We start from the raw sequence: 26,511 nt of genomic DNA, 5'->3' as shown, positions 1-26,511 counted from the left end.
CCTCACAAGGCCTAGTAGACACTGAGACACAGAGAGCACGAGAAGCAGCATCTTCCAAGCACAAGTTTGGAGTTATTTCCCAGCAGCAAACTGGGCACACAGGGAACTTGGGAACTCTCTGGGCCCATAGGCAATCACTTAGGGGCCCCGAGGCAGGGAACACAAGCTTTTGGGAAGAAGGGGAACTGGTTGGTGCAATGAGAAGGGTGGGCTTAACTTTGGAAAACCGTGTGCAGTTTCCTCAAAAAGTTAAAAATACCACTACTGGGTATTTACCCCACAGATACAGATGTCATTAAAAGAAGGGTCATGTGCATCCCAATGTTTATAGCAGTAATGTCCAAAATAGCCAAACGGTGGAAGGAGTTGAGATGCCCTTCAACAGATGAATGGATAAAGAAGATGTGGTCCACATACACAATGGAATATTACTCAGGCATCAGAAAGGATGAATACTCAACTTTTGTATCAACACGGATGGGACTGGAGGAGATTATGCTGAGTGAAGTAAGTCAAGCAGAGAGAGTCAATTATCATATGGTTCCACTTATTTGTGGAGTGTAGGGAATAGCATGGATGTCATTAGGAGAAGGAAGGGAAAAATGAAGGTGGGGGGAATCAGAGGGGGAGACAAACCATGAAAGACTGTGGACTCCGGGAATCAAACTGAGGGGTTTAGAGGGGAGGAGGGTGGGGGGATGGGTGAGCTTGGTGGTGGGTATTAGGAAGGACATGGATTGCATGGAGCACTGGGTGTTATACGTAAACAACGAATCATGGAGCACTACATCGAAAACTAATGATGTACTGAATGGTGACTGACATAGCATAATTTAAAAAAAAAAAAAAAAAGAAGAAGAAGGGTGGGCTTATGCAAAGTGGGAGGGGTCTTGGATGATGTTTTTCCAGGTTTCTTACTCCTTTGCAACCAAAGCCCAGGCAGAGAAGAGGCCAGAATTCTGGAAAGGGAACAGAGGTTTTGAGGAGAGAGAGGCTCTGTTTGCCTCTCCACTGGGAGGGCTTCACAGACCCAGGAGGGCACACATGGAAAGCCTCTCAAGAGTCACTACAGAACCAACAGAAACCCAGACGCTCAGGACCCCTCACAGATCACTCTTGGTGGCGTCGAGCCACGCCTTTGCTGCTTTCCCTCTGCATATGTCCTAATGACCTCTACTTCATATAATCGTGTGGCCTGTGGGACGCACGCTCCATTTGGTGGGTCTGAATGAATCCTGCCCACAATCAACACTTTCAAAGTCTCCCGTTCTGGGTTCCTAGCTTCAGGAGAAACCGGGCTGCAATCTGTTTAGCGGCTACCTTGACCCTAGCCTCGGGCGGCGTGTCCCACGTGCGGCGTCTCATTTACAGAAGGAACTGCAAGGAACTGCAGAAGGAACTCACCTCAGTCCTTTGCTGAGTCATGAATCTTTGCGTTTTATCACCCCTGAAAGGAGCACACAGCCAAAGAGCACATGGCTAAGTGCACAGATTTGGGGGTGAGACACACCCGAGTTCAAAGCCTGACTTAGCTGTGTGATCTTTGGAAAAGTTCTTAACCTTTCTGAGCCTCGAACTGCTTACCTATAGAATGACAATAATAAAATCTGTTCATGGGATTTTTTTTCCCGAAGACTAAATATGATAATGTATGTCAAGCACTATGGGCTTAATTCATAGAAGCCCTCAATGTATAGAAACTATTATGAAAGGGAGTGGTTTCCTTATATTTTATCAAAATGGTATAAGGAAGCGCAGGGTGTGTGGTCCTGTTTAAGGGAGACCTGGGTCTGCATTACTCACAATTGCACTCTGAGGACCACAGTAAGCAGTCCAAACATGAGGCCGGCTAGTAAACCGAGGTCCAGCCCCAGAATGATGGATGCTATGCACGTAAACACCCAGATAACCTAGGACAAAACAGAAAAGGAAGAACTGCTTTAATCCAGCAGGGGCCGTCCAGTGAGAGACTACCTGTGAAAACAGATCAACTGTCCATGAACAAATCACAGCTTTTTTTTATATATACTCGGACTCTACTTCATGTTAAGAGGAAGTGGAAATTGACCTTTCTGGTAAAGACCGACTGTCCCATTTCAACGTGCTTTCATGACTTTTAAATAGGGAAAATACGAACAAAGTTCAAAGTGGAATTAATATGAAAAAGGTCTACAGTGAAAAGTCTTGCTCCCAACCCCCTCCCTTCTCCATCCATCCAGCCTCTCTCCCTGTGTTCTCTTCTGTTTTCTCATGTGTCTCTGGCACGTGCATGTGCGCACTTTTCGCCAGCATCGTTTTCTGCAAATACAAGCAAATATGACTGAACAGCAGTATTTTCTTTTCCCGTCTTTTCATGCATTGTACACACTATGCCATGCTGTGCTGGTCTCTTTTTCACTTTACAATGCATCTTGGAGGGATGCATTTTTCTCCTTTCTGTCTGCCATAGTTTAAATGAGAGCAGGACTCGGAAGGATATAGCTTCTGGTTGTCACAGTTCCTCAGTTGCGAAGCTTACTTTGGTCAGAGTTAGACTCAGCAAGGGTTTTGTACTTTGGTTTTGCTTTGTTTTGTGTTTTGTTTGTCCTTCTATATTACAGAGGTTTTTTTTTTTTTGTTTTTTTTTTTTTTAAAGAATTTGTTTTGTTTTTTAATTTGGTTGTTGGTCTGGTTGGTTTGTTTGGTGTTTGTTTGTAGGAGATTCTTCCTAGATGGCAAAAGATCTCCCCAGAGATCCAGGATGTTCACAAAACTTGGCTTCAGAGCCTTGGCTTATACACACAATTCTAGTTTCTTCTCTGGGAATCCCAAAAGGCAAATGAGATTTAGGAGACATGTCCCCCACATAATGATGTGGCAGGAGGCACATAAGAACCACATCTTGGCTGGGTGGCTCAGTTAGTTAACTGTCTGCCTTCTTCTCGGGTCATAATCTTGGGGGTCCTGGCATTAAGTCCTATATTGGACTCTGTGCTCAGTGGTGAGCCTGCTTCTCCCTCTCCCTCTGCCTGCCACTCCCCCTGCTTGTGCGCTCGCTCGCTCTCTCTCTGTCAAGTAGATAAATAACATCTTTAAAAAAAAAAAAGAATAAGAAGAACCAAATCTTATTTCAGACAAAAACAGGCAGTAAGTGACTTACAGCATCTATCTTATTCTGTCTCCACAGACGAGGAATGTCACACACTTGCATGAACATCCCTTTCAGGTTGGCGATGACAACGGCAGCCAAGACCGACTGCAGGGAGAGACAGGGAAGGCTGTGTTATTCAGGGCAAGGGCTTTCCACCGGGTGAGTTTTAAACCTCCTGTTATTTCTCCGGTGGCTGAGCAGGGAAGCGAGATTATGCAATCAATATGCTGAGAAGCAGGGCTGTACCTTCTGCAAGGGTTCCAGCAGCTTCCCCAGGGCGACGATGGCGATCATCACGATCCCAGCCGAGATGATGCCGGCAATCTGAAAGACACACACCTGCCATGAGCAGGGCTCAGCCTCCCCACTGGTGTCTAGCTTGTGGGATGCGGGTGCGTGCAGGACAGTCTGTTTGCAGGGCTGCTTGACGCTGCCCTACTCCCTCCTCCTGCTCAATACTGTTGAGAGAAATGAGAATTAGTTCCGAAAACTCTCCACAACGGAAGGAAAAAAGTGGGCAACATACACAGGGTGGCTATCGCAGAGGAATTAAAGGAAACGTGGAGACGGAGCCTGCGCAGGGAAAGCCAGCGGCACCGGGATTGCTGCACGATGTGTTACTGACCTAGAGCTTCGGTGTCCCGTCGGGAGGCCAGACTTGTAACCATTTGCCAGAGCGGGGCCACCTCTTCCCCCAAGAAATAAACTGTGCCATTCACATCGGATTCTTCCGCATCGTAGAAGGCGCAGCCCTAACAGCGATTCTGACAACACTTGGTACTAACGGCATATGATTCCCACAAAAATCGCAGAGGAACTAAATGGCCCGGTCCCAGCGCAAATTCAGAATGCTACACGAGCACCAGGACACGTGGGACCGCATCCCCTGCTCCTCTGTCCCCAGACACAGGCTCAGCGTGTGGCCCCAGGGACGGGGCCACCAGCACGCGGGGCATTAAAGGACCTTCAGAAACTTTACCTTCGCTGGCCAAAAAGCTCTGCTAAGATCCGTGAATAGTTAGGAGAGAGGCTGAGGGGTGGGGCTATTCTCTGGTGTGATTAGCACTGAGACGGCTGCCGCGTGGCGGAGGTGAAGACCAGAAACTCTGAAACAGAGGAGAAAAGGAGACAGAGCACCAGAAGCAAAGAAGTGGGAGAAGCAACAGGGAAGACAGGCTGGGGCACAAGTGCCGCCGGCTGCTAGAGGTTGCAGGTGAAGAGAGAGATCAGGCCCACATCAAAGGAAAATCCAGAAACATCAGAAAACTTCAAAGTCACAGTCTTCCCACCTGGCAAATGGATCATTCCAACCTTCTCATTATGGTTAGATTATGTATCTGTTGGACTAGAAACTTCGCTTTGTACTTCCAGACTTCTTTTTTGGGCTCTGTTGCCCCTTAGCACCACACCTCTAGGAGGCCTGTACCTTGGTGGCTTTCCCTCTCCTATCTGAGCAGAGAAACTAATATCCTCTCTCTACCTATCCATCCATGCTCCTTCCTTCCCTTTTTGTTCCTCCCTCCCTCCCTTCCATATAATGGCATAACCAGCACTGGTCGCCAATCACGAGCCACTTGCATCTCGCTGTGGATGTGGGGCTCTGCGAGTAGCTGAAAGAAACGGAGATCTGGGGACAGAGATCACAGCCAGCTGCCCAGCTCCTGCCGGGAGAATGGCCACCTACCCGCCTGGTACATGGGACAGGAAGCCGCCAATGATGGGGACCGACATGAATCCTGGCCACTCTCTTAAAATCTGAGAGGATTTTGTTACTTGTACTTACTTTTAAGGCTGGAATTGCGGTAGATTTTATATCTATGAGCACATTCAATCACTAGATAATTAATGATTCTAAGTGAGAATGTAATCAGATCAGAGAACAGTTAGTAATCAGAGTTTCTGGTGAGTCCGTAGGAGTCAGGTGAGGGTGAGAGAAAGAACGGGCTGTACCGTTAAGCCCTGCTGCAGTCTGAGAATGTGCTGCACACAGCGAGCACTAACCCTCGCTACCCCGTTCATTCAGCTGGGAGAGGACTGGTTCTTCTGTGTCAGGGACAACATATGTATCACTGGGACACGATGCTCCCCTACCGTGAGGAGCGACAGATGGGAACAATCAGCATTCACAAGAACGCGCCAGGACTTTCTAGACGTTTTTATTCAATCCTCACAACATCCCTTTGAGTGGATGCAGTTAATGTTCCCATTTTATAGATGCTGACACCAAGGCCCCCAACATGAGAGAAAGCCCAAGAAGCCACACAACAGGGGGAGACCATCCAGTTTATGTAGTCATGAGTCCCTGGATTTCAGTCCAGGCACTTGGACTTTTAACCCCAGAACTCAGTATACATTTCAGTAATTAAATGTCAAGCCCCTTCTGTGCTTGCTTCATTCCTCACTACTGAAATGCTGGCATCCTTCATTCCTAAATATAATACATGCCAGTGTGTGGCGGTGGGTGTTAGCTTACCAGAACACCATTATCCCCAAGCCCTCTGCCAAGGAGTCGCTTTACACGGGCATTCTTCCTGGGCCGGCTGGCCCGTGCCTCCTTTGAGCCTGCACGCCACAGCAGGAGAGTGGACATCACCCGTGGGGGACCCGCCTACACCCGCATACAGCCCCGGGCCCTGGAGAGTCTGTCAATGCCCCATCTCCGATGATAGCAGAGCGCTTTCATCTTACTTCAACTCGTGTGCTGACAGCCGCCACTGGAACATGGGGCAGCTCTGGAAATCACCTCTGACCTCTTCTCCCCGACCACAGACGCCTGGCTCGGCCTCCTGGTACGGGCTGGATTGTCTTCCCTGCTCCCACAGAGCTAGAAAGGTCTGGTCTGTCTCCCCCTCACCCCAAAAAAAGGAAGTTCAATTTTAAAAAGAAAATTTCTGAAAATTAAAATTAGATGTTGTTCAACAGGACCCAAGAAATTGGAAGAGGCCCATTCTTCCAATCCCCCTACACAGAGATCCATTATAAATGGGAAAGGAGCATCACATGCGCCCTGGGGACAATTAAGGCTCCTCTTGGGCAGGCCACTGTAGGGAGTCACTAGTTTTCTCAATCTCTTTCACACTGCTTTGTGTCCCTGACATAACAAAGCCTAACTGAAGCTCCTGTGTGTCCTAGTACTTACCTTGTATTCAATGACATCCTTCTTTATAGTCTCAATACACTTTTTACAATACCTCTGTGTGGGGAAGGGAACCATCCCCCAGGCACAACAGAAACACAATTCCTGAGCCTGTCCCTTGCCGCCATTCACCTGTTTTGGCAAATCTGACCCCATGCCCCGCTAGAAAGGATAGCCTTTGAGAATGGCTCCTTAGCTTTGTGGCCAAAGGTGGGGTGATTCAGAGATGAACTGGGATGCCAGATTTGAGGTCCCTTTGTGAAGGTAACAACCTAAAACCACACTGATAAGATTAAATCCATGGGTAGAACTTCAGGAACAAAAATCATCCTCGAGAGGAAAGGCCAAAATGTTATCACCAAAATATCCCCGGCTGGCAGATTTGTTCTGTGGGACGAAGGCTTCTAGAGGAAATTCTATCAGGAACTTCCTATCAGGAACTTTCCTGATCCTTGGAAAGGAAACATAGTGGACACTTTGGATTCTCCCGAAAATGCAACAGCTCACTAACACCAGAAAGTGCGTGCTCCGTCTTCTCTATCTCCAGATAACACATTGATAAAAATCAGCATTCTTTACCACTGATTTCCTTGTCAGTTCTTCTTATCCCGGAAACCCAGGTTGCAGGTCAATACAGCCACCTGCGAGCTGAGCACTGACACAGAGATTCCTTTGAGGATCTGGGCATTGGGAAACCGTCAATGTCGGAGAGGTTTCTGGGGAGGAGATGGATCAAGTTGGTAAGTGAGCCCCAGGTCAGATCTGCTCAGATCTGCTCGGATCTGTGCCTCCCGAGGCAGAAGCCTCCGCGCTCCAAGGCTACTTGCCTTACTCGGCTCTCCTAAATGCCTTTCCAGGTGCTGTTCCCCGGCCCATCCCTTGCAGGACCGTGACACCCCCACGCTGCTGTGCCTTACCTGGGTCTTTCCCCCGGTGCTCTCCTGGACGGCGGTGCGGGACAGGGCAGTGGTGGCCACAAAACAAGAGAAGAATCCCGAGAAGATGTTGCTGATCCCAAAGGCAATGAATTCCTAAGGCAGAGACCGGGGGACAGGGATGCTACGAATAGAATCACTGGGCAAGACCTGCCAAGAGTTTAAGGAAAAAGAGGAGGAAAGCAAGCTCCCAAGCCCACCCTGTCTGGTAGCCCCAGATACTGCCCATGCTTGCACACGTGGAGCAATTTAAAATCAGCTCACCTGAACAAGGGCCCGTGTGTACAAGAGCCTGAATTTAAAACGGTCACAACCATCATCGCTGGCGTTTGCTGCACTGTTTTGCTATATTATAGCTCCCCTTATGAAATATATCCAGAGACACTGGACTGCATGAAGGATTCTCATGCTGACCTCATATGTGAGCGTTGAATGTTATTTAGGACCTGACTGAATTAACTCTTAGAATTCGGCTGGCTTCAACTTATTTCTTAAAAAGAAAAGAGACGCAGCCTGCGTATTTCAAAATAATTTCAACTAGCACGTGGAAGAGGGAAACCAGCTCGACAAGGACTGATGAAAGAAACCAATCCCTTCTCCAGCAGACAACTAAGTCTGTCCCGCTTATGCCTTTCTCTTCTTTGCCGCCCTACAAAAGCAGGTCAGCGCAAGGGTGACCGTACCTGGTTCCCATCGATGGTGTAATCGTACTTGATGGCATAAACTTTGCCCACAGACACCGCAATAGCATAAGCCACCACGGCGATGGAAAACGAGGCAGCCAGCATCTCAGAAAACAGACTCACAGGTGGAAGTATGGGAGGCAAAAACCTAGTGAGTTTTCAAACAAACAAACAAACAAACAAACGCAGTGAGGATTTGACCACAGTTCTCTGTTCCTACCTCGTCAAAGGCTATATCCACCCAGACCCAAGTCAGGCATGAAATTGCTTGATCCCGAGGGAGGAAAGCAGATTGGGACAACTAAGTGGTAGCATTGCTTTTACAGTTTTTAATTAGAAGTTGGCGCTCTCTCATGAGCTGACTTCTTCATCCCCTCTACAAATGCTGCCTTATCTATACCCCTGACACAAATAAATGTGTCATTATGGATTCTGTAGTATACAGCCTGATGCCACGCCATTTCACACATTAGTGTTTCTCCTCACACAATTTTATCTTAAAGGTCTTTGAATTTAAAAGATAGTCTGGCCATAAAATGAGATTTGCCTTGTGGGAAGAGATGTCGGGTCTATGAAAGAGACAAACGATAATTGGATGCTAAAAGAGCTGAGTAAAAAATCCGCATCTTAAGAGCCACGATATTTAAAATCTTGAGTCCAGATGAGATTACATTTATGTAATTATCAGAATGCTCCAGAATCTCAATGACTAAGACTAGTGACTGTGGGGTTGAACGGCTACTGTTGGACATACCAGAACTGTTCTACAGACCATGTAAAGAAATAAACCTAAGGGCATCTGGCTGGCTCAGTCAGTATAACATGTGATGCTTGATCTCAGGGTTGTGAGCTTAAGCCCCATTTTGGGCACAAAAGCCCACTTAAAAAGGAAAAAAAGGAAGGAGGGAGGGAAGGAAGGAAACCTACATGTTTATAATCATTCAGTTGTCCCCAAATATGAAAACTGGGGGAATGGCTTTCATGTACCTGTATCTTGATGACTTATCCATAGAGCGTACAGCCAGAGGTCCCTAGCCAAAAAACCTCCAAAACAAACAAACAGAAAAACCCCACCAAAACAATCTCCCTCACCTACCTCACTTATGTCTGAGTTTCCTTTAATAGGAAACTACATTCCCCTCCTCTAATCAGAGGGAGGTGCTATAGCAGAAATAAGATTGTTTAAAAAAACCACAGAAATTTAGAGCTAGCTAATATCCTGATATCATCCAAATTAATATGCTCATCTAATATCCTAGAAATGGTTGAATCTACGTCTCTCCTTTTGTTGATAAGGGAACTGAGGTCCAGAGACATTAAGTGACTTGTTCAAGGTCATTTAGTAAGGTCTAGTATGAATGTTGATTTCGTGCGTAACAAGATCTGTCTGATTCTCTGCCCCAGTAGCCTTTTTCTCCCCACAGGTGAGGTTACTTTCCAGACTCCTTTTTTCCCACATCTCATCCTGACTCACAAGATTTGTATCACACCTCTGCTCATCAGGACGTGGGCTTGGACATCACTTCTTAAAACAAGGCTTGTGGGGACACCTGGGTGGCTCAGTGGGTTAAGTATCAGCCTTTGGCTCAGGTCATGATCCCAGTATCCTGGGATCGAGTCCCACATTGGGCTCCCTGCTCAGTGGAGAGCCTCCTTCTCTCTCTGCCTGCCACTCCCCCTGTTTGTGTGAGCTCTCTCTGACAAATAAAGAAAATCTTTATATACTATCAGGCTTGTGACTCATTCCCGAGACCCAATCAGCCTTACTCGAGGTAATTCAGTCTGTCCGGATACCTTTCCAGTCCTACAGAGTTCAGCTTTGATTGTGACCTAATGCCCACTGCCTGCCTGCCAACTTCTCTAATGCCAGGGCCTTCTACCAGGTCCTTGATTCTCCAGGGTCACAAAGTGTAAAGCACAGAGACTTAAAGTCAAAGGATGTAAATGCTGGCTCCATGGCTCTGTATGAAACTGACTGACTGACTGACTTGGGGCATATTATTCAAGATTCCCAAGTCCCAGTTTCTTCAGCTGTCAAATGGGGGCTATATACTCTTCTCATAGGGTTATTGGAAGGAGTCAAGGAAGGATGATGTGAGTAAGTAATCAGTACCTACGCACATAGTAGGTGCTCAGTAAGTGTAGGGAGACCCTGAATGTACCACAGCTGCCATCCATTTGTATTACCTTGCTAGTTCTTAGCAGGGCTGATTTTTGGCTTCACGTCACTCACTTGGGACCCACACTGGACACCTTCCAATGACCTCTGAGTTGTCTTTCCCTTACCTCCTGCCCTTCTTCAGGGGCCCTGTTTGGCTACAGCCAACCCTCCCATGTCTGGCCTGATCATGAGCTAATGCTATGAAGGTGAGTGAGGGTGAAGGAGGCTTTTCTGAAAAGATAAGGGTGGGGAGTGGTGGGACCCTAGAACGGAGAGTCAGGCGTGATCACCATGATTCCATTTACTTGAGGTTGGCCCTGAACACTTGGCAAATGCACCACCGCTCCAACTAGAATGGAAAAGTGGCCTTCCAAAGGCAGCCAGGAGAAAACCCCCGATGATTCTGCTGACCTCCCCTGCCCCGTTCCCCCTGCGCCACACTCTCAAACACAAGTGCAAAGCACGTCACTTTGAAAGCAGTGGAAACAAACATGACAGTGACATCCTCTGGTACCAGTACCTGCTGGCTATCTAACAGTGAGTCTGGTCATAATTGTGGGAGGTTAATGTTACCAATCTAGCAAACATCTGGGTTTCTTTTTTAATGCCGTATGTTGAAATTACAGCGTACTGCACTTGGTCCATTCAGTGCATTTTATGAGAGATCTCACTGGCATTTTAGAACAAGCCCGAATTAGGAGAACCCCCTCACCCATCTAGGTGGTGACAGAAGTGCACGAAGATACTCAACTCTACTTTCCGAACTCACCAAACTACCAAATATATAGAAAACCTCCCTTAAGATGATGCATTTTATTCGTGAGAACCAATGACATAATTATTACCCAAGATTGATTAAACTAATTGGTGGAGAATTAAGGCCAGCTGTCCCTTATTTCTCAAGCAGATTGTTCTCAGTGTGATAAATGTGACTAACCATGATTCTATTTGTATTATATTGTAATTATACACAGGAGTTTAAGTCAGGAGTCTGGTGGTGACTGTGTAAGTCCTGCCACATTTTAAGAAAATGAAGAAAAAAACCTTAGAGCCTATGGGAGCTGCTTTTCAACAAATGGCTCAAACTTTCTCTACACACACAGTTTGTCTGACCGTTTGCACCAGTGGGTGCTTCCTTAAGATCACACACGGGGAAGACTATGGAAGGAGCATCAGTGAAATGAAGCTTGTAATAAAAGGTTTCTTTTAAATAGAAAGTACTGATTTAGTATAGCCTAAGAGGAGCTCCGCACTCACCCCCTTGGGATGGATTTAACAATGCCAGCATTGTAATTTTTTTCCAGGTCGGCTCCATATGAAATGGCAGTAGCAATTATTGTCTGAAATAAAACAAAAGAGGTTCAAAAATTTAAAAAACTACATGTTTTAACAACTCCTCACCCCCTTTCTTTGGTCTCCTCCTTAGGAAGCCTGCCCTGTTGGTTTCTGTCTTTCTATTTTTTTTTTTTAAATCCAAGTACAGTTAACATACATTATATTAACACACATTATATTAGTTTCAGGTGTGCGGTAAAATGATATGACTTTTCTCTGCATTACTCAGTGTTCATCAAGATAAAACAGTGCTCTTATTCCCCTTTATCTTTTTCCCTAATCCCTAACCTACCTCCCCTCTGGCAACCACTAGTTCGTTCTCTGTATTTAAGAATCTGGGTTTTTTTTTTAATTTGTGGAACATAAGGAATAGCATGGAGGGCATTAGGAGAAGGAAGGGAAAAATGAAAACGGGGGAGTCAGAGGGGGCGATAAACCATGAGAGACTATGGACTCCAGGAAACAAACTGACGGTTTTGGAAGGGAGGTAGGTGGAGAGATGGGCTAGCCTGGTGATGGGTATTAAGGAGGGCACAGATTGCATGGAGCACTGGGTGTTATACTTAAACAATGAATCACGGAACACTACATCAAAAGCTAATGATGTGCTGTATGGTGACTAACATAATTCAATAAAAAATAAATTTAAAAATTAAATTACAAAAAGAATCTGGGGGGTTTTGTCTCTTTTTTGTTTGTTTGTTTCTTAAATTCCATATATGAGTGAAATCATTTAGTATCTCTCTTTCTCTGACTTATTTCACCAAGCATGATACTCTCTAGCTCCAACCATGTTGTTGTAGATGGCAAGGTTTCATTCTTTTTTATGGCTGAGTAATATTCCATATTTATATATATATATTACAACTTCTTATTAAACTCATTAATGCTGAACTTTCTAATTACATGTTTTACTTACCACAATTACTTCTATAGGAATAGGGACTGGAATTTTGTGCTTAAATCGGTCATTCACTTCTTTAACCGCCATACAGATGATAATGGTGAGTAATCCAGCAATGAAATCAGCAAGGTTGGTGTTGCCAACATTTTGAAAAATCTCAATCAGAGTCTGTATAAAGAAAACAATTGTATATTCTTCCCACATGAAAAATCATGATAACATCATCAAACAGCACTTAAAAATTTCATGTAAAATCATAAAAATGTGTTCGGCTAATACAGAGACCATTAAAAACATCCGGTCTTAACAGTACATATACCAAGTTAATGATGCTTAATTGGAGTGGTAAAACCATGGGTGATTTCTACTTTTTTGTTCATCTGCACTTTTTTACAATAAAAATGAGATGTTTTAAAAGAAAAAATTTCATTACATACTGAATTTTACTTGCAGAAAAGCTTTAAAAATTTATATCTTAAAGCGGTTTTATAGGGACTATTAAGTGACCTAATTTCACAATGTCGATGTGCTATTATTGAGACTAAAAACTGACAAACCAAAAAGTCCCAATTAGCCAATATTTTAGGTAAAACTCTTCCCCAACCTGAATGAGATGGCTGGAAATAAAAATGCCTAAATACTTTATATGTAGCTACATAGGGTCTGATCCACTCTTCATCCTGAAGAAAAACTACTAAATTGATACATTGTTCAAATATAAATTTTTAGGGGCACCTGGGTGGCTCAGTGAACAAGCCTCTGCCTTCGGCTCAGGTCATGATCTCAGGGTCCTGGGATGGAGCCCTGCATCAGGCTCTCTGCTCAGCAGGGACCTGCTTCCCTTTCTCTCTCTCTGCCTACCTCTCTGCTTAATTGTGATCTCTGTCAAATAAATAAATAAAATCTTTAAATATATATATATATATAAAATATATATATAAATTTTTAGAAATTAATTTGGTACTTAGTTCAAACTTGAACTAAAATGACTTAAATAAAAACAACTCTTTTCAAGTGGGCAGACAAGCCAACTCAAGAATAAATTCGTCTTGTTTTGTAAATAGGAGGTTTCTGGGAATCAAGGGAGATTAGCAAGGGAGACTCCCAGGGAAGAACACTAATACCTTTGTTCCCGCAGCTTGGGTCCTGTAGAAGGCATGATTTCAGAGGTATTCTTTCATTCTTTGAAACAAATAATCTCTCAGTGAAGGTTACTTTTTTTTTTTTTAATGAGTCCCTTTATAGATACATTTTTATATGAAAACAAAGGAATGAAGTATCTTATTGTTTATAACATGTATTACTTAATTTTATAGACAAGCTTTATTTTAAATAATCACAATGGCAGTCAATAACAGTTATGTATAAAGAGCCTTAAGTGATCCAGCAGTCGTTTGGCCAGCAGCTCCAAGAGTAAGGGAATGACAGGAGAAGTTGTTATACTAGCAAAAGACGTCCACCGAGTGCCTGAACTAGAGTTCAAGCATTTGACTTACAGGAAGCCTCTTGGACTTTCACTCAGAGAGTATTTTTGCTCTTGCTTGATACCCAATACCAACAAATTTACTTTGCCTTCCTGAGGCAGTCAAAATTGAGAGAGGCAGTTACAGGGAGAGCAAAAGAGGAAGCTAACGATAGCAGGGTAAAAAGGAGAAAATGGCGGCCCCTGGGTGGTTCAGTTGGTTATGCATCTGACTCTCGATTTCGGCTCAGGTCATGATCTCAGAGTCGTGGGATGGAGCCCTGCATGGGGCTCCCTGTTCAGTGGGGGATCTGTTTAGGATTCTCACTCTGCCTCTGCCCCTCCCCTGCTCATGCACACACACTCACACTCTCTTTCTCTCTTTTTTAAATAAATCTTTTTTAAAAAGAGAGAGAGAAAACGGAGGAGTACCACAAGTGGGCACAGTAACAAGAATTTAGGGCATCTGCCTCAGGAGCCAACAGGCCCACATGTCTTGGTCTTATGGCATTGCTGCCTGGCCCTTCCCATCATCGGTTTTCTGATGACGAGCCTCATTAATTCATAAGCTGGATATAATATTTCACTTAATTGTTTATGTAGTAAAGGTTTACTTTCAACTCAAAAGGGAAAAACCCAAACTTGAAAACAAACAATCAGATAATGATCTCAATCACAAAAACATTTTCACCTTACAAAAATGATCACTCCAGGATTCCCATTTAATCTATGAGAGTCACTGAGAGCTTTGAATAAAAAGCACCTCTGGTTTATTAAAAGTGTAATATGGGTTGCAAAAAACAAAATCAGTTTATATTATGCAATTACATTAAGCAAGCATATACTAGTTGTTTATATAGTAAGATATCTCCTATGAAAAGTTCCACAATAAAAAGTTTAGTCTGTGTAGAAATAAAACTGAAGTAGTCAGACTATACTCAAAGATAACAGAAATGAGACTCTAAGGAAGCACCGAAAACTAATTCCAATTTTGTTTACTATTAAAATATTTCCTAAAATATGTTTAAAATGTGGATACACGTATGAATCTGTATTTCAACCTAGTATTCTGAACAGGTTGAATCATAATAATGACCATTTCAGTGATGGGAAATATTTTACTCTATTTCCTACCATGCCTGGAGAATTTTAGGACCATTTCATTCAGATCATTTCTTCCTTTTTTGCCTAGCATTGCCTGGGGGTACAAAGCCATAAGAAACAGATCTATACCTGCTGTTACACATGAGGAAATTTATCAGTTAACTTCTAGTGCCAAATTTATTTTAATTCATCTCTATAAATAGAGCAAACCCTTTATAATCACCCCTTGCAGTCGGGCATTTCCTCCTACCAGAAACAATTTTTGCCCATACGTAGATCACCAGTTCAAGCGTTATTTTCCTTATTGGAATGGTTTAATTGGTACACACTGAAACAGATTCAAGAGAGTGTCTCATCGAGCTTAATGGTGGCTTTCAAAACTCCCATCATCCGGGCAGAACTTTTCAGTGTGGTCTTCCACCTCGTTAGAGGAAGAAATGAGGAGGTGGCCGTCATTTTGGTAAGCAAGCAGAAAGTCTCGCTTTGTCTATTGAGACAAGCCACTTAAAGTGAATGATAGGAAAACAATCACCCTTAAATGTGCTCTGTGATTTACTTACATAATTGAGAAGCTACTTGGTGGCATGGGGCGAGGGGGAGGGGTATTACTAACTTACTGTGAATTCTGCCAATACCCTGTCTTTCCCCCTTCTGCGACCTCTATTCTCAGTGGCTCTGGCATCTGTGAGTTCAAGTTTTAGTTTTTCTTACTGTCCGGGTATTTCCTCCTCCAATTCCTCCTCCAATTCTTTGTACTGTTTTCCTTTTGGAGAGGAGCTGGGGGAGGGAAACAATCCAAAGTATAGCCTTATAACAAAAGAGATGTTAAAGGGACATCTGGGTGGCTCAGTCAGTTAAGTGGTTGCCTTTGGCTCAGGTCATGATCCCAGGGTCCTGGGATTGAGTCCCATATTGGGCTCCCTGCTCAGCGGGGAGCCTGCTTCTCTCTCTGCCTCTGCCTGCCACTCTGTCTGCTTGTGTGCTCTTTCTGACAAATAAATAAATAAAATCTTAAAAAAGAGAGAGAGATTGAGAGAGAGATGTTAAGTTGCTACATGCCAGATAAAGTATCTTATAAAAATCTTCCAATTTTTCCTGGAGGAATCCCGACTACTCTGCATTTGTTGAAGGATTCTTTCATGAATGATTGTATCTGGTTATGTCACAAGCAAAATTCTCTGTTCAAGTACTGAGTGGTTCATTCAACCTTATGCAATCCTTTCCAAACCTGGGGATCCTTCCTTCTCTGAAGAGCAAACTTAAGAGTCATGATGACACAGGGAAGATTGAAATATCTTCATCCAACCTGACTGCTCTGGAGGAATTTCTCACATAATTCTATGACACATTCTAACCTAATATTTCAAGAGTAATGTTCAACAGACACGTAACAATTGTGTTTGGTTTTCAACTATTTTTGACCTTGTTCTAGGGTTTCTTGGTTCCCTGTTTGAAAGTGGGATCATTTGCAGCAAGCTTTGCCATAAACATAGTCCTAGAAAAGACACAAAGAAATGGAAAGACATTCCACGCTCATGGATTAGAAGAACAAATATTGTTAAAACGTCTGTACTACCCAAAGCAATCCACGCATTTAATGCAATCCCTATCAAAATATCAATAGCATTTTTCACAGAACAGAACTGGGACAAACAGTCCTAAAATTTGTATGGTACCACAAAAGACCCTGAAGACCCTGATTGCTAGCCAAAGCAATCATGAAAAAAGAAAACAAAAGTGGAGGTACCACAGTTCCAGATTTCAACTTGTGCAGCCACTCTGGAAAACAGTGTGGAGTTTCCTCAAAAAGTTAAAAATAGATCCATCCTACAACTCAGCAATTGCATGGTTGTAAATACTAGGTATTTATCCAAAGGATACAAGCATAGTGATTTGAAGGGTCACCTGCACCCCAATGTTCATTACAGCAAATGTCTACAATAGCCAAAATATGGAAGGAGCTCAAATGTCTACTGACAGATGAGAGGATAAAGAAGATGTGGTGTGTACACACACACACACACACACACACACACACACACGAATATTATGCAGCCATCAAAAGGAATGAACTCTTGCCATGGGCAACAGCGTAGATGGAGCTACAGGGTATTATGCCAAGTAAAACAAGTCAGTCAAAAAAAGACAAAAACCATATGATGTCACTCATATGTGGAATAGAAGAAACAAATCAAAAGAGCAAAATGAAAAAGAGAGAGGCAAACCAAGAAGAGATTCTTAACTATAAAGAACAAACTGATGGTTTCCGGAGGGGAGGGGAGTGGAGAGGATGGGAGAAATAGGTGAAGACACTAAGTACTCACTTTTGATGAGCCCCAGGTGATATACGGAAGTAATGAATCATGATACTGAAACTAATATAGCACTGTATGTTAAGTATACTGGAATTAAAATAAAAGCTTGAAAAAAAAAAAAACCATAGTCCTAGGAGACCAGAAGGACTCTTAGTATCTGCAGAGTTTCCCCCAATGGCCAGGGAATGAAGTTAACCACTGGCCTCAGGCTCCTGGGGTCTGTGTGGATGCGAGCCAAGCAACGTTCATGAAGAGGTGAGTACACTCAGTGAGGGGCTTCTTGCTGGATTCAGGGCATAGTGGATTTGTCTGGGGAGTAAATAGTTCCCAGCACACTGGAGATAGTCAGTAAACACCTACTGGACCGATGAACTGTATGAATGACAATGAAGGCATAAATGAATGAACGGTTGACAAGAGTATGAATGCAAGAAAAAGCAAGACGTGCCAAGGACTGCAAAGATGAGAGGGCCTGTCTGAGAAAGGCAGTCAGAAGGTTCCGAAATGAATCAAGCACTCGGTAGGAAAAAAAGCAACAATGACAAAAATAATTCTAAATCAAAAACCAGCCTGCATTCTTTTGAGGGATGGGTATGATATGATGGAATCTCATGTCACTGCGTTACTGTGTGAGTAACAGACCTATAGGCCTTATTAAGATATGGAGGTGGGAATCCTTTAAAGCAATCTTCACCTCAACTTTTCCAGATAGGAGTAAACTCTCCAGGCTGCTTAAAGATGATTGAAGAAAGACCACACAACTTGCCACATGCTACGATAAAAAATCTTCATAATAAAAAATTTTTTGTTCTTCAAAAAAAAAAAAAAACAACAAAAACCCAGCCTGCATTAGTAGGCTGTCTCCTTGGGAACAGTGAGCTCCATGGGGTCTGTTCACCTTAGTAATGAAAATAATAACGATAGCAATAATAATAATGAATTCACTAAGGTCTTACTGTGAGCCAGATAGTGTACTAAATGCTTTATACAGATTTTCCTTTTTAATTCTCACAATTCTAAGAGGCAGTTACTGTTACTACTTCCATTTTACAGTTATGGACAGTGAGTTGTAGAGATGTGAAATATAACATGCCCCAAATCACATGGGTGGTAGGCAGTGGATTCAAGTTTCCAACTCAGCTCTACTGAAATTCAAAGCCTCTGGTTAATCACTATGTGAGACCGCCTCCTCTACCTTTTCTCACTGCACAGTACATGGCCACAGGCGCTGGGCAAGATCTGTTGAATGGCAAGGGCGACGTGGGATTATGGCACTGTCGCGAAACCGAGCAAATTCCTGACCACCTATCTGATTTTTACATATGGATGCAGGGCCTCATGTTGTTTTAGAAGCTAATCCATGGGTCACTAAAGGACTTAAGCTCCGTTCTTAAGGCCAGCACATTATTTTTGAATAGTATCATTCTCCCCAAGCTAGGATGACATCATGTTACTATCATTACCATTTTCAAGCATCAATAGCATGCTTTATATAGAACGTATATTTAGATCCAAGAACTTTTTCAAATCTAATTTGTGTGATCTACATCCTTCTTTTGCATCTCTTTTGCATGTTGAATCATCTCCGAATCTAATGTTCCTTTTCATCTATAATTGCTGAGACATTTACATTATGCATTTTATGGACTCGCGCAGTTAGAAAGGGCTTTAGAGCTACATCTCCAGTCATTTCATGTTACAAATAAAAAAAGAAAGACTTGAGATATGAAATAATAATTCCAACCTAACTACTTTTTTTGAGTACTTATTATGTGCCAGCCTCTGGACCAAGTGCTTCTCTTATACCCTTATTTAACTTAACTATGAATATAGATATTATCACCAACTCTATTTGGCAGAAAAGGAAACTGAGGCATGGTGACTTGCTCATATAACTAGTAGGCAATAGAGTGAGGACATGACTCCAGGACATTCAGCTCCAAACCTGAGCTTTCAGCCACTATCCTCCATGGCGTGTCTACGGTCACTAAACTTCTCAGAGGCCAACTTGAAACTGGAACTCAAGTTCATGGCCTCCCAGACCAGACTTCACTTTATCCTATACCCTAACCCTTTGTTTCCATTAATATTTTTATGTGCAGTGACTCTTCTGAAACCATTTTGACCAGTTGAAAACGAGGATTTGTAAAATGTGCCTTCTTCAGTGTTACTCCTGATTCTGTTGCTTGCTTTCAGAGAAAAATGTTTTCCATGGCACCCAAAGTATGGCATGGAGGAACTTCTGCTCTCTAGACGCAGGTTCAAGAGGAAAAGACGAGAGTTCTCTCAGTGAGCCATCCCCGGAGTAAGAAGCCACACTTACATAGATAATGGAGAGAACTCCATTATAGTTTTTGGTGGAAACGTTGAGAACGATCTTCAGCTGTGAGACCAGCACTTGGAAGGCAGCAGCTGTTGTGAATCCGCCAACCAAAGGATCTGCCAAGTACCTCACTATGAATCCAATCTGTAAACCTCCAAATATCAACTAGGATAAGAAGGAAAGAGAAAGTTAACATTTGCCTGAGAGAAGGACCAACTCTCTTGAACTATTAAGGAGTCAAACTTAACACCAGTTCAAACTGGTAGTCTGCAAATAACAAAAAAATACTTGTAGGAATGCTCCTCTACCCCCTCTAAAATTTAAAAACTTGTAATATGAACCTTGAAGTACTTCTAGATATGTAAGAAGAAAAGGCAAAATCATGTGGCTTATTTCTGTGCCTTTTAGATCCCATGGCTCTGCTCATCAGGACACTTTTTTCTCTTTTGTTGGCTCTGCACACTCCCCTTCCCTCATCCTCATTTAAATCACACATGTTACTCTGATTTTTTTTTTTTCTGTTTCTGACTTTGACGATACTCAAGCCTTCATAAGTAGGGTCTTGCTGACTATTTCGGCATCTGACCTAAAACAATATAATTTAGAAAATAACTTTGGGGGTCCAATAAATTGCTTGGTTTCATGTTTAAATGAATCTTGAATTCCATGTGTTTTACACTCAGTTATTTCAAATAAAATCATGTAGATCCACATTGTACTTGTATTACCTGTATGATTCCAACCAAAAGAGTAAGGGTGCTCGCAATCAGTACTCTTGCTGTATCTCTGGCCACATAGTCTATCACGGTGGTATTGAACGCGGTGCCATTACTGCTGGATACGCGGAAGTGCTCATCGGGGGCCATGCTCAGCACAACAGATCCCACCATTAAACTGACCACTGGGAACGGTCCTGGGGGGAGCAAAGCCTCTATCAATTAATAATTATTCATCACAAATGTTTAGGTCCCATATGTCTACATAGGATTAGAAAGATGTGTGGAATTATTAGGTGTGATTGGGAGAATATCATTTGTTCACAAAGGAAGCTGCAAAGCAGATGTCTCAAGGCATTCATGACCCAGAGAGACATGTAGGTAGGCAATTATAATACAGTACTCAGGATGCTTTGTGAATCCACAGGAAGGTTGTCTAGCCTGTCTTTGCATGTTCTTCATGCATATTGGGGCAACAGTGGGGGGAGTTCCCAGGAAAGGTTTCCTGACAGAGGTGGCCAAGAAACTGAATCCTTATTTGTTCTATCTTATTTATTCCAAAAAGCTCATTTCCTAGAGCATCCAATGCCCCGATCTCTCTGGTGCTGAGGACCTTGATCAATATCACAAGGTCCGGTTTGGGATAAAGAAAAAACAAAAAGAGTATGTAGTTTTTCTTTTTCTCTTTTCAAGACTAATTATTTTTTCATGTCATATGGCAGTCTACAAGATTCTGTGGTTTTAAAAGTATTCCTATTCTCCCAATCACTCCTGATATTTTTATCCATGATGGCGATCCTGTCCTTTGGTCATGGAAGGTGTTAACAGTTGGGAGGGCTCAGTACTGACATCCAGTAACCTGGAGTATTTAAATGTATAGAATACCAAAGAGAAAAAAAATCAGCTCCTGCGTTGCACATGCTGTCAAGGATTTGACACTGATTGTCTCTCCCAGGTGAGGAAACAATTTCAATCAACAGCCTCTTCCTGATCTCCTTCCATAGGCAAGGCAATATGCTAGATACTGGGGATAATACGGCTAAGGATGAGGATATGGGCTGGAGATGCTTGTATTTGTCTCAAGAGGATTGTCCAGGTAACATGTCTAGCCAGCAGATGGATGTAGGCGCAAAATTATCTCAAGTATAAATGTCAAAGTCACAAAATAGCATTAAAACATTCATTTACTAGAACATTCCAGCACAAGAGAATTCAGATTTTAGGAACAGCAGAAAATAAGCCTATTTTGAGCCATACCAAGAAGGAAAGCCAAGCTTAGTTTCTAAATAGTTTTGGCACAATTTTGCCAGTGTTCCAATATTAGTGACTTAAAAATGAGTACAGTTTTTTAATGAAATGATGAATATGTATTCGATGAATATAATTTAGTAAATGATAAGTTAGTCTCGTAAAACAGTAGGTTTAAAGACCTCTTGAACATCTTTTTCTCTTGTCATTTTGTATTTTGGAAGAGAACGCTTTCTAAATATGGAGTCAAAATTATTACACTTCTTAAAAGGAAAATATACTAGACTTTGAAGGTAGGCTGTACTTTTGACAATCTTTCAATTTTCTCCTCTTTTATAAAAAAAAAAAGAGTTAAGTATAAACCTAATACTAAAGAGATGGTATTTTGAAAGCTAAGAAGAACCATTGCATCACTGAATTGGATAAGCCCGCAAAACACTGGAGGCCTATTTTCCTGGAAAACATTAACAAAGATACGGAAGCATAATACACATACAATAGCCAAAACACGTTAAACGTGAATAAATACAATTGCAATATATGCTTATAATTACCAACTGAGATGTGCCTTGACGTTCCAAAGATAAAATAGGTCAGGATAGGGAAAAAAGCAGAGTAGAGACCATATCCGACAGGGACTGCTGCTAGCAGAGCGTACGCCATGCCTGCAAGTACATCCAAAATGATTACATTCACAAACAAAAGTTAGGGTGTTCTTTCCACTGTGCAAAGAAAGGCCTTTTCCTAGACACCCCCGTTGGCATCTTGCCCTGCGAGGTCTTTCTTATTTTGCGCACAGCCTGGGGCTACGCTAGAATGCAGAACGGGATCTGGATCAGCGGAGAAAATGATTCATCCTCATGCACCACCTGCTGAAATGAATTGATAGACTCGATCAGTAATCCAATCATCCACCGATTAGACGAGTGGAAAAAGAGAGTCAAGTCAGTTGGTTAAAAACTCCATCAACTCAGCCCAAAGGCTCAGAGCAGCTGGGCACACAGACGTTTCGTGTGAATGCCGTGATTTGGTGTGTCTGGAGGGACAGAGTTATTGTGCTGTAATACCCGCTTCCTTGTTGGGGAACAGAAGCTAGATCCAAACAAAGGAAGCTATGACAACTGTACACAGCAGCAGGTAAGACAACTCTACTAGGCTTTCCTCCAGCTCAGCTCCTTCGCTGGGTCTCTATCCCCAACAGCATCTGGGGCCGCACCCTACAGTGTGCAGAAATCTCAACTTTTCCACATACATGGGAGTTGGAAGACCGCAATGATGCCTTCTTTTCCTTCGTGAAATACTTTTTAGGGAGTCAGCACATCTCACTCCCTATGGCTTCCTCACATTTCACTCACAGTGAAAGCAAAATCACGCCCTTTGACCACTGGGTTCTCAACAAAGGATTACATTGATAGCAGTTTTAAAAAGGGCAGAAAACAACCAAAATATGCTGGCTCACAAGTGCTCTGCATTATTTGTTGAATGAATGTCTCAGAATGGAAAAGTGGTTAACTGAATCATACTTTACGTACTATGATTCTATAAAGTGAAATTGATGTGATGTATAAGAATACATCTGCTAACATGGAGATAGGTAAAGAACAAAGGAAAAAGTAGAGAAAAGCAGGATTCAAAATCATGGTAAGTGGGCCCCTGGGTGGCTCAGTTGTTAAGCATCTGCCTTTGGCTCAGGTCATGGTTACAGGGTGCTGGGATCAGGCCCCATGTGGGGCTCCCTGCTCAGCGGGGAGTCTGCTTCTCCCTCTCCCTCTGCCTGTCCCCACCTCCACTTTGTGCTCTCCTTTCTCTCTTTCAAATAAATCAATCTCAAAAAAAAAAAAATTTGTGGTAAGTATGCATGCTCTCACTTTTATAAAAGTAAACATGGATGTTGCGTGCACAAAAAATCTCGAAAGATTGTCAATATTATGCTAAGTCATTTCCATATACAAAAAGACTATGTAATTAATAAACACCCATGTATTCACTGTCCAGCTTAAGAAATAAATTGCCAGTGAAGTTGCCACTCTGCGTACTTTTCCTCAATCACATCGTTCTTCCTCCCTCCACCCCCAGAAGACAAAGTGCTTACAATTCTGACAGTTTATTCTTTTTCATAGATATGGCTGCTTTTCCTTACTTGTTATAGATATGCCTGGGTGGCTCAGTGGGTTAAGTGTCTGCCTTTGGCTCGGGTCATGATCCCGTGGTTCTAGGATGGAGCCCCGATCTGGATTCCTGCTCAGCGGGGTGTCTGCTTCTCCCCCTCCCTCTGCTTGTGCTCACTCTCTCTCTTTCTCTCTCTAACAAATAAGAAAATAAAATCCGTTTCAAAAAAGGATGTGCATTTATGTGATTTATGTGTCTAGTAGGATATTTACTAAAATATTGATGGGTTGTCTATGCGGTGGGATCAAGGGAGACTTCTAGTTTGTGGAGGAGGTACCTTTCAGATTCCTTATGTGTATTCTCTGGTTTCCTACAATAAGCATTTGGGCTATTCATTTGACAATTTATTGATTATGTACCTACCATGTGCCCAAACTGTTCTAGGTTTGAGAGGCTATGGGAGTGCATAAAAGAAAGTGTCTACCCTTAGAAAATCTGCATTCTAGAATAATCTGTATTACTGATGCAATCGTTTTAAGACATAACTTACAACATAAGACATAACTTACAACAAGAAATAGCAATCACTTGTCCCAAGAACATGGAGTGGAAAGGTGACTCCCGAAAGGGAAGACGAACAAAGGAGGAGTGGGAAATAAAAACAACCTATTTTCTATGTACTTTTCCCAAGTCCTTCTCATACTTCACTTCCCCGAACTGGGCTCTGCAGTTTTTACCGTCCTGAGAAAATGTCTGTTTCCATACAGTGTCCTACTTAGGGACAACTGCTACTCAAATAGACTGTAATCATCTCTATTTATAAAGGACTTTGGTGCAATGATTTTGAAACTACGCAGTTTGTAAGGAAATCTAAGCCATTGATTTAAGCCACAGAACCTCTGTGCTGATACTCTTCCCATCTAGGATGGTGGCATATACTGACAAAGGCGGGGCTAACAACCTTTTGCAAGGATCTAGAAGGTGGAATTAGACACTGGAGAGCTGTCTCCCCACAGTTGGGAATGAAGATAGCCCTAGAAGGCCTGCATTGATCTTTTGCTGCCTGGTAGTAACTTTTTTTTACATAGCCAAAGTCTGAAAGATCCCATTATCCTTAGCAACAATGGCTTCTTGGTATCTTGAGCCTGCCCTCGCTGACGAGTTGTTCCTCAGCAGTCCAGCTGGCCAGAGGGGGGTCATGGATCTTGCCACCACTAGAGATAATGGCATCACCCCCTGAAATCTCAATTTGGAGCTCCCTCTCTCAAGCCATAGCCTCCTAGCCTTTCAGCCTACCTACTCCAGACTCCTTGTTGCAACATTTCTTTTTTTCTCATGGGGCTTCTAAAGGATTAACTGATTCACTTTGTCCCTATCCTTCACAGCCCCAGGACTGCCTGGTGGTCCAACTCCATGTCCTTGCTCTGAAAAAGACTGAGATCTCCCGTATTTTCCTCAAACTGCCCCCTGCTTTTGCACGTAGACTCAGTTCAGAGATGAATCTTAGACTTTACCTAAGACAAAGAATCCGTCAGAGATGTTCCTAATTTGCTTTTCACCATAATTTCAAATGCTTCTATATTTGCACCATTTGTCCTTTCTTTAAAAATGGAGGAGATATCCCTCCTGTCTTTAAGAAGCAACCCACCTACTTCTGTCCTTGAACCCCAGCTGCAGTCTCCCCTTCTCACCACTTTCAGTTTCTCCTCCACCCTGGGGGGCCATAGATATCTTTCTCTCTACAAGGACATTCCCACCAGTTCCCAGATATATCCTAGTATCTCTTCTATTAAAAGAAACCTAAATCCTCCCTCGTACTACCTCGATCCCTTACCTCTCTCTGGTTACAGCCATTTTTCTATTCTGCTTCATAGCAAACCTTTTCCTTCTTCTCTCTCTCTCTCTCTCTCTCTTTTTAAGATTTATGTATTTATTTGAGAGAGAGAGAGAGAACGTGTGTGGATGGGAGCAGGGGGAGGGGCCGTGGGAGAGAGAATCTCAAGCTGACTCCCGCACTGAGCGTGGAACCTGATGTGGGGCTCAATCTCACCATCCTGAGATCACGATCTGAGCCTAAACCAAGAGTTAGACACTTAACTAGGTGCCTCACACAGCAAACCTTCTTAAAGGCATTGTCGATGTTCCATCTTCAAACTCTTCCCTGAAGAATACGACACGCCCCTCAGTCCTTTTAAAAACAGCCTCCTCTCTTGGCTTCTGACCCTTCATGCCTCCAACTGCTCCTTCTCTCCAGCCCCCTGAGCCTTCTCATGGGTCTCCGTGGCCCTCCTCTTATCTTCCAGACCTCTGAATGGTCCTGCCATCTCTTCCATCTGCCCTACCTCCAGGAGTAGTCTCAGGCATTCCCACTCCCTTAAAGACCAGTTCGACACAGATGCATTCCTGATTTTTCTGCCTAGCCCAGACCTCTCCTCTGCCCTTCACACTTGCAATAGCTCCAAGTCTACATTGGGCATTTCCGCTTGGAGGTCTCCTGTACATCTCAGACTTAGCATGTCCAAAAGGAAACTCTTCACTTTCCATCCCAAACCTGATCCTCAGCCATTTTCATAAGTGATGTAACCATGTATGAGGTTGTTCAAGCCAATGACTTTGGAGCCATCTGGGACTTTTCTTCTACATGCTAAATCCATCAGTAGACACCAGTGATTGCTCCAAAGCACGTTTGAGATCTCTGCAGATCTCTCCGTCTCCTGCCTGAGCTGGTTTACGCTGACACATCTGTCCTCCGGGGTTGGGAGTGGGGTGAGGCAAGGCAGGTCCCCGAGGCACAATATTCAAGGAAGCCTCCGGAGAGCAAGTGCCTCCCTGCCTCCTCGTAACCCAGCCCCACCCAACCTTATCTAACTCTGTTCCCTCTCCCCCAACACACTGCCCCTGCCCACAAGAGAATTCTTCCTGCAGCTCCCTGGAAAACACTGAATTCCTT

General features: G+C 43.2%; 1 protein-coding gene across 1 annotated transcript in view; it reads right to left on the bottom strand.

The window, feature by feature from the left end:
- Positions 1-26,511, bottom strand: part of SLC26A4 (solute carrier family 26 member 4) — a 49,953-nt gene that overhangs the window by 18,693 nt on the left and 4,749 nt on the right. The window contains exons 4-13 of the mRNA XM_059397040.1: positions 22,007-22,117; positions 20,217-20,401; positions 19,489-19,653; positions 12,300-12,452; positions 11,303-11,385; positions 7,885-8,032; positions 7,184-7,297; positions 3,377-3,454; positions 3,140-3,235; positions 1,804-1,910 (exon numbers count right to left, since the gene is read on the bottom strand). Of these exons, the coding sequence (XP_059253023.1) occupies positions 1,804-1,910; positions 3,140-3,235; positions 3,377-3,454; positions 7,184-7,297; positions 7,885-8,032; positions 11,303-11,385; positions 12,300-12,452; positions 19,489-19,653; positions 20,217-20,401; positions 22,007-22,117 (1,240 nt within the window). The remainder of the gene's footprint in view (positions 1-1,803; positions 1,911-3,139; positions 3,236-3,376; positions 3,455-7,183; positions 7,298-7,884; positions 8,033-11,302; positions 11,386-12,299; positions 12,453-19,488; positions 19,654-20,216; positions 20,402-22,006; positions 22,118-26,511) is intronic.

The sequence above is a fragment of the Mustela nigripes genome, chromosome 4, assembly GCF_022355385.1.
Source record: "Mustela nigripes isolate SB6536 chromosome 4, MUSNIG.SB6536, whole genome shotgun sequence".
In the NCBI taxonomy this organism is placed as follows: Eukaryota; Metazoa; Chordata; class Mammalia; order Carnivora; family Mustelidae; genus Mustela; species Mustela nigripes.
The sequence above is the reverse complement of the archived record's forward strand: the minus strand, read 5'-3'. Positions and strand labels throughout refer to the sequence as shown.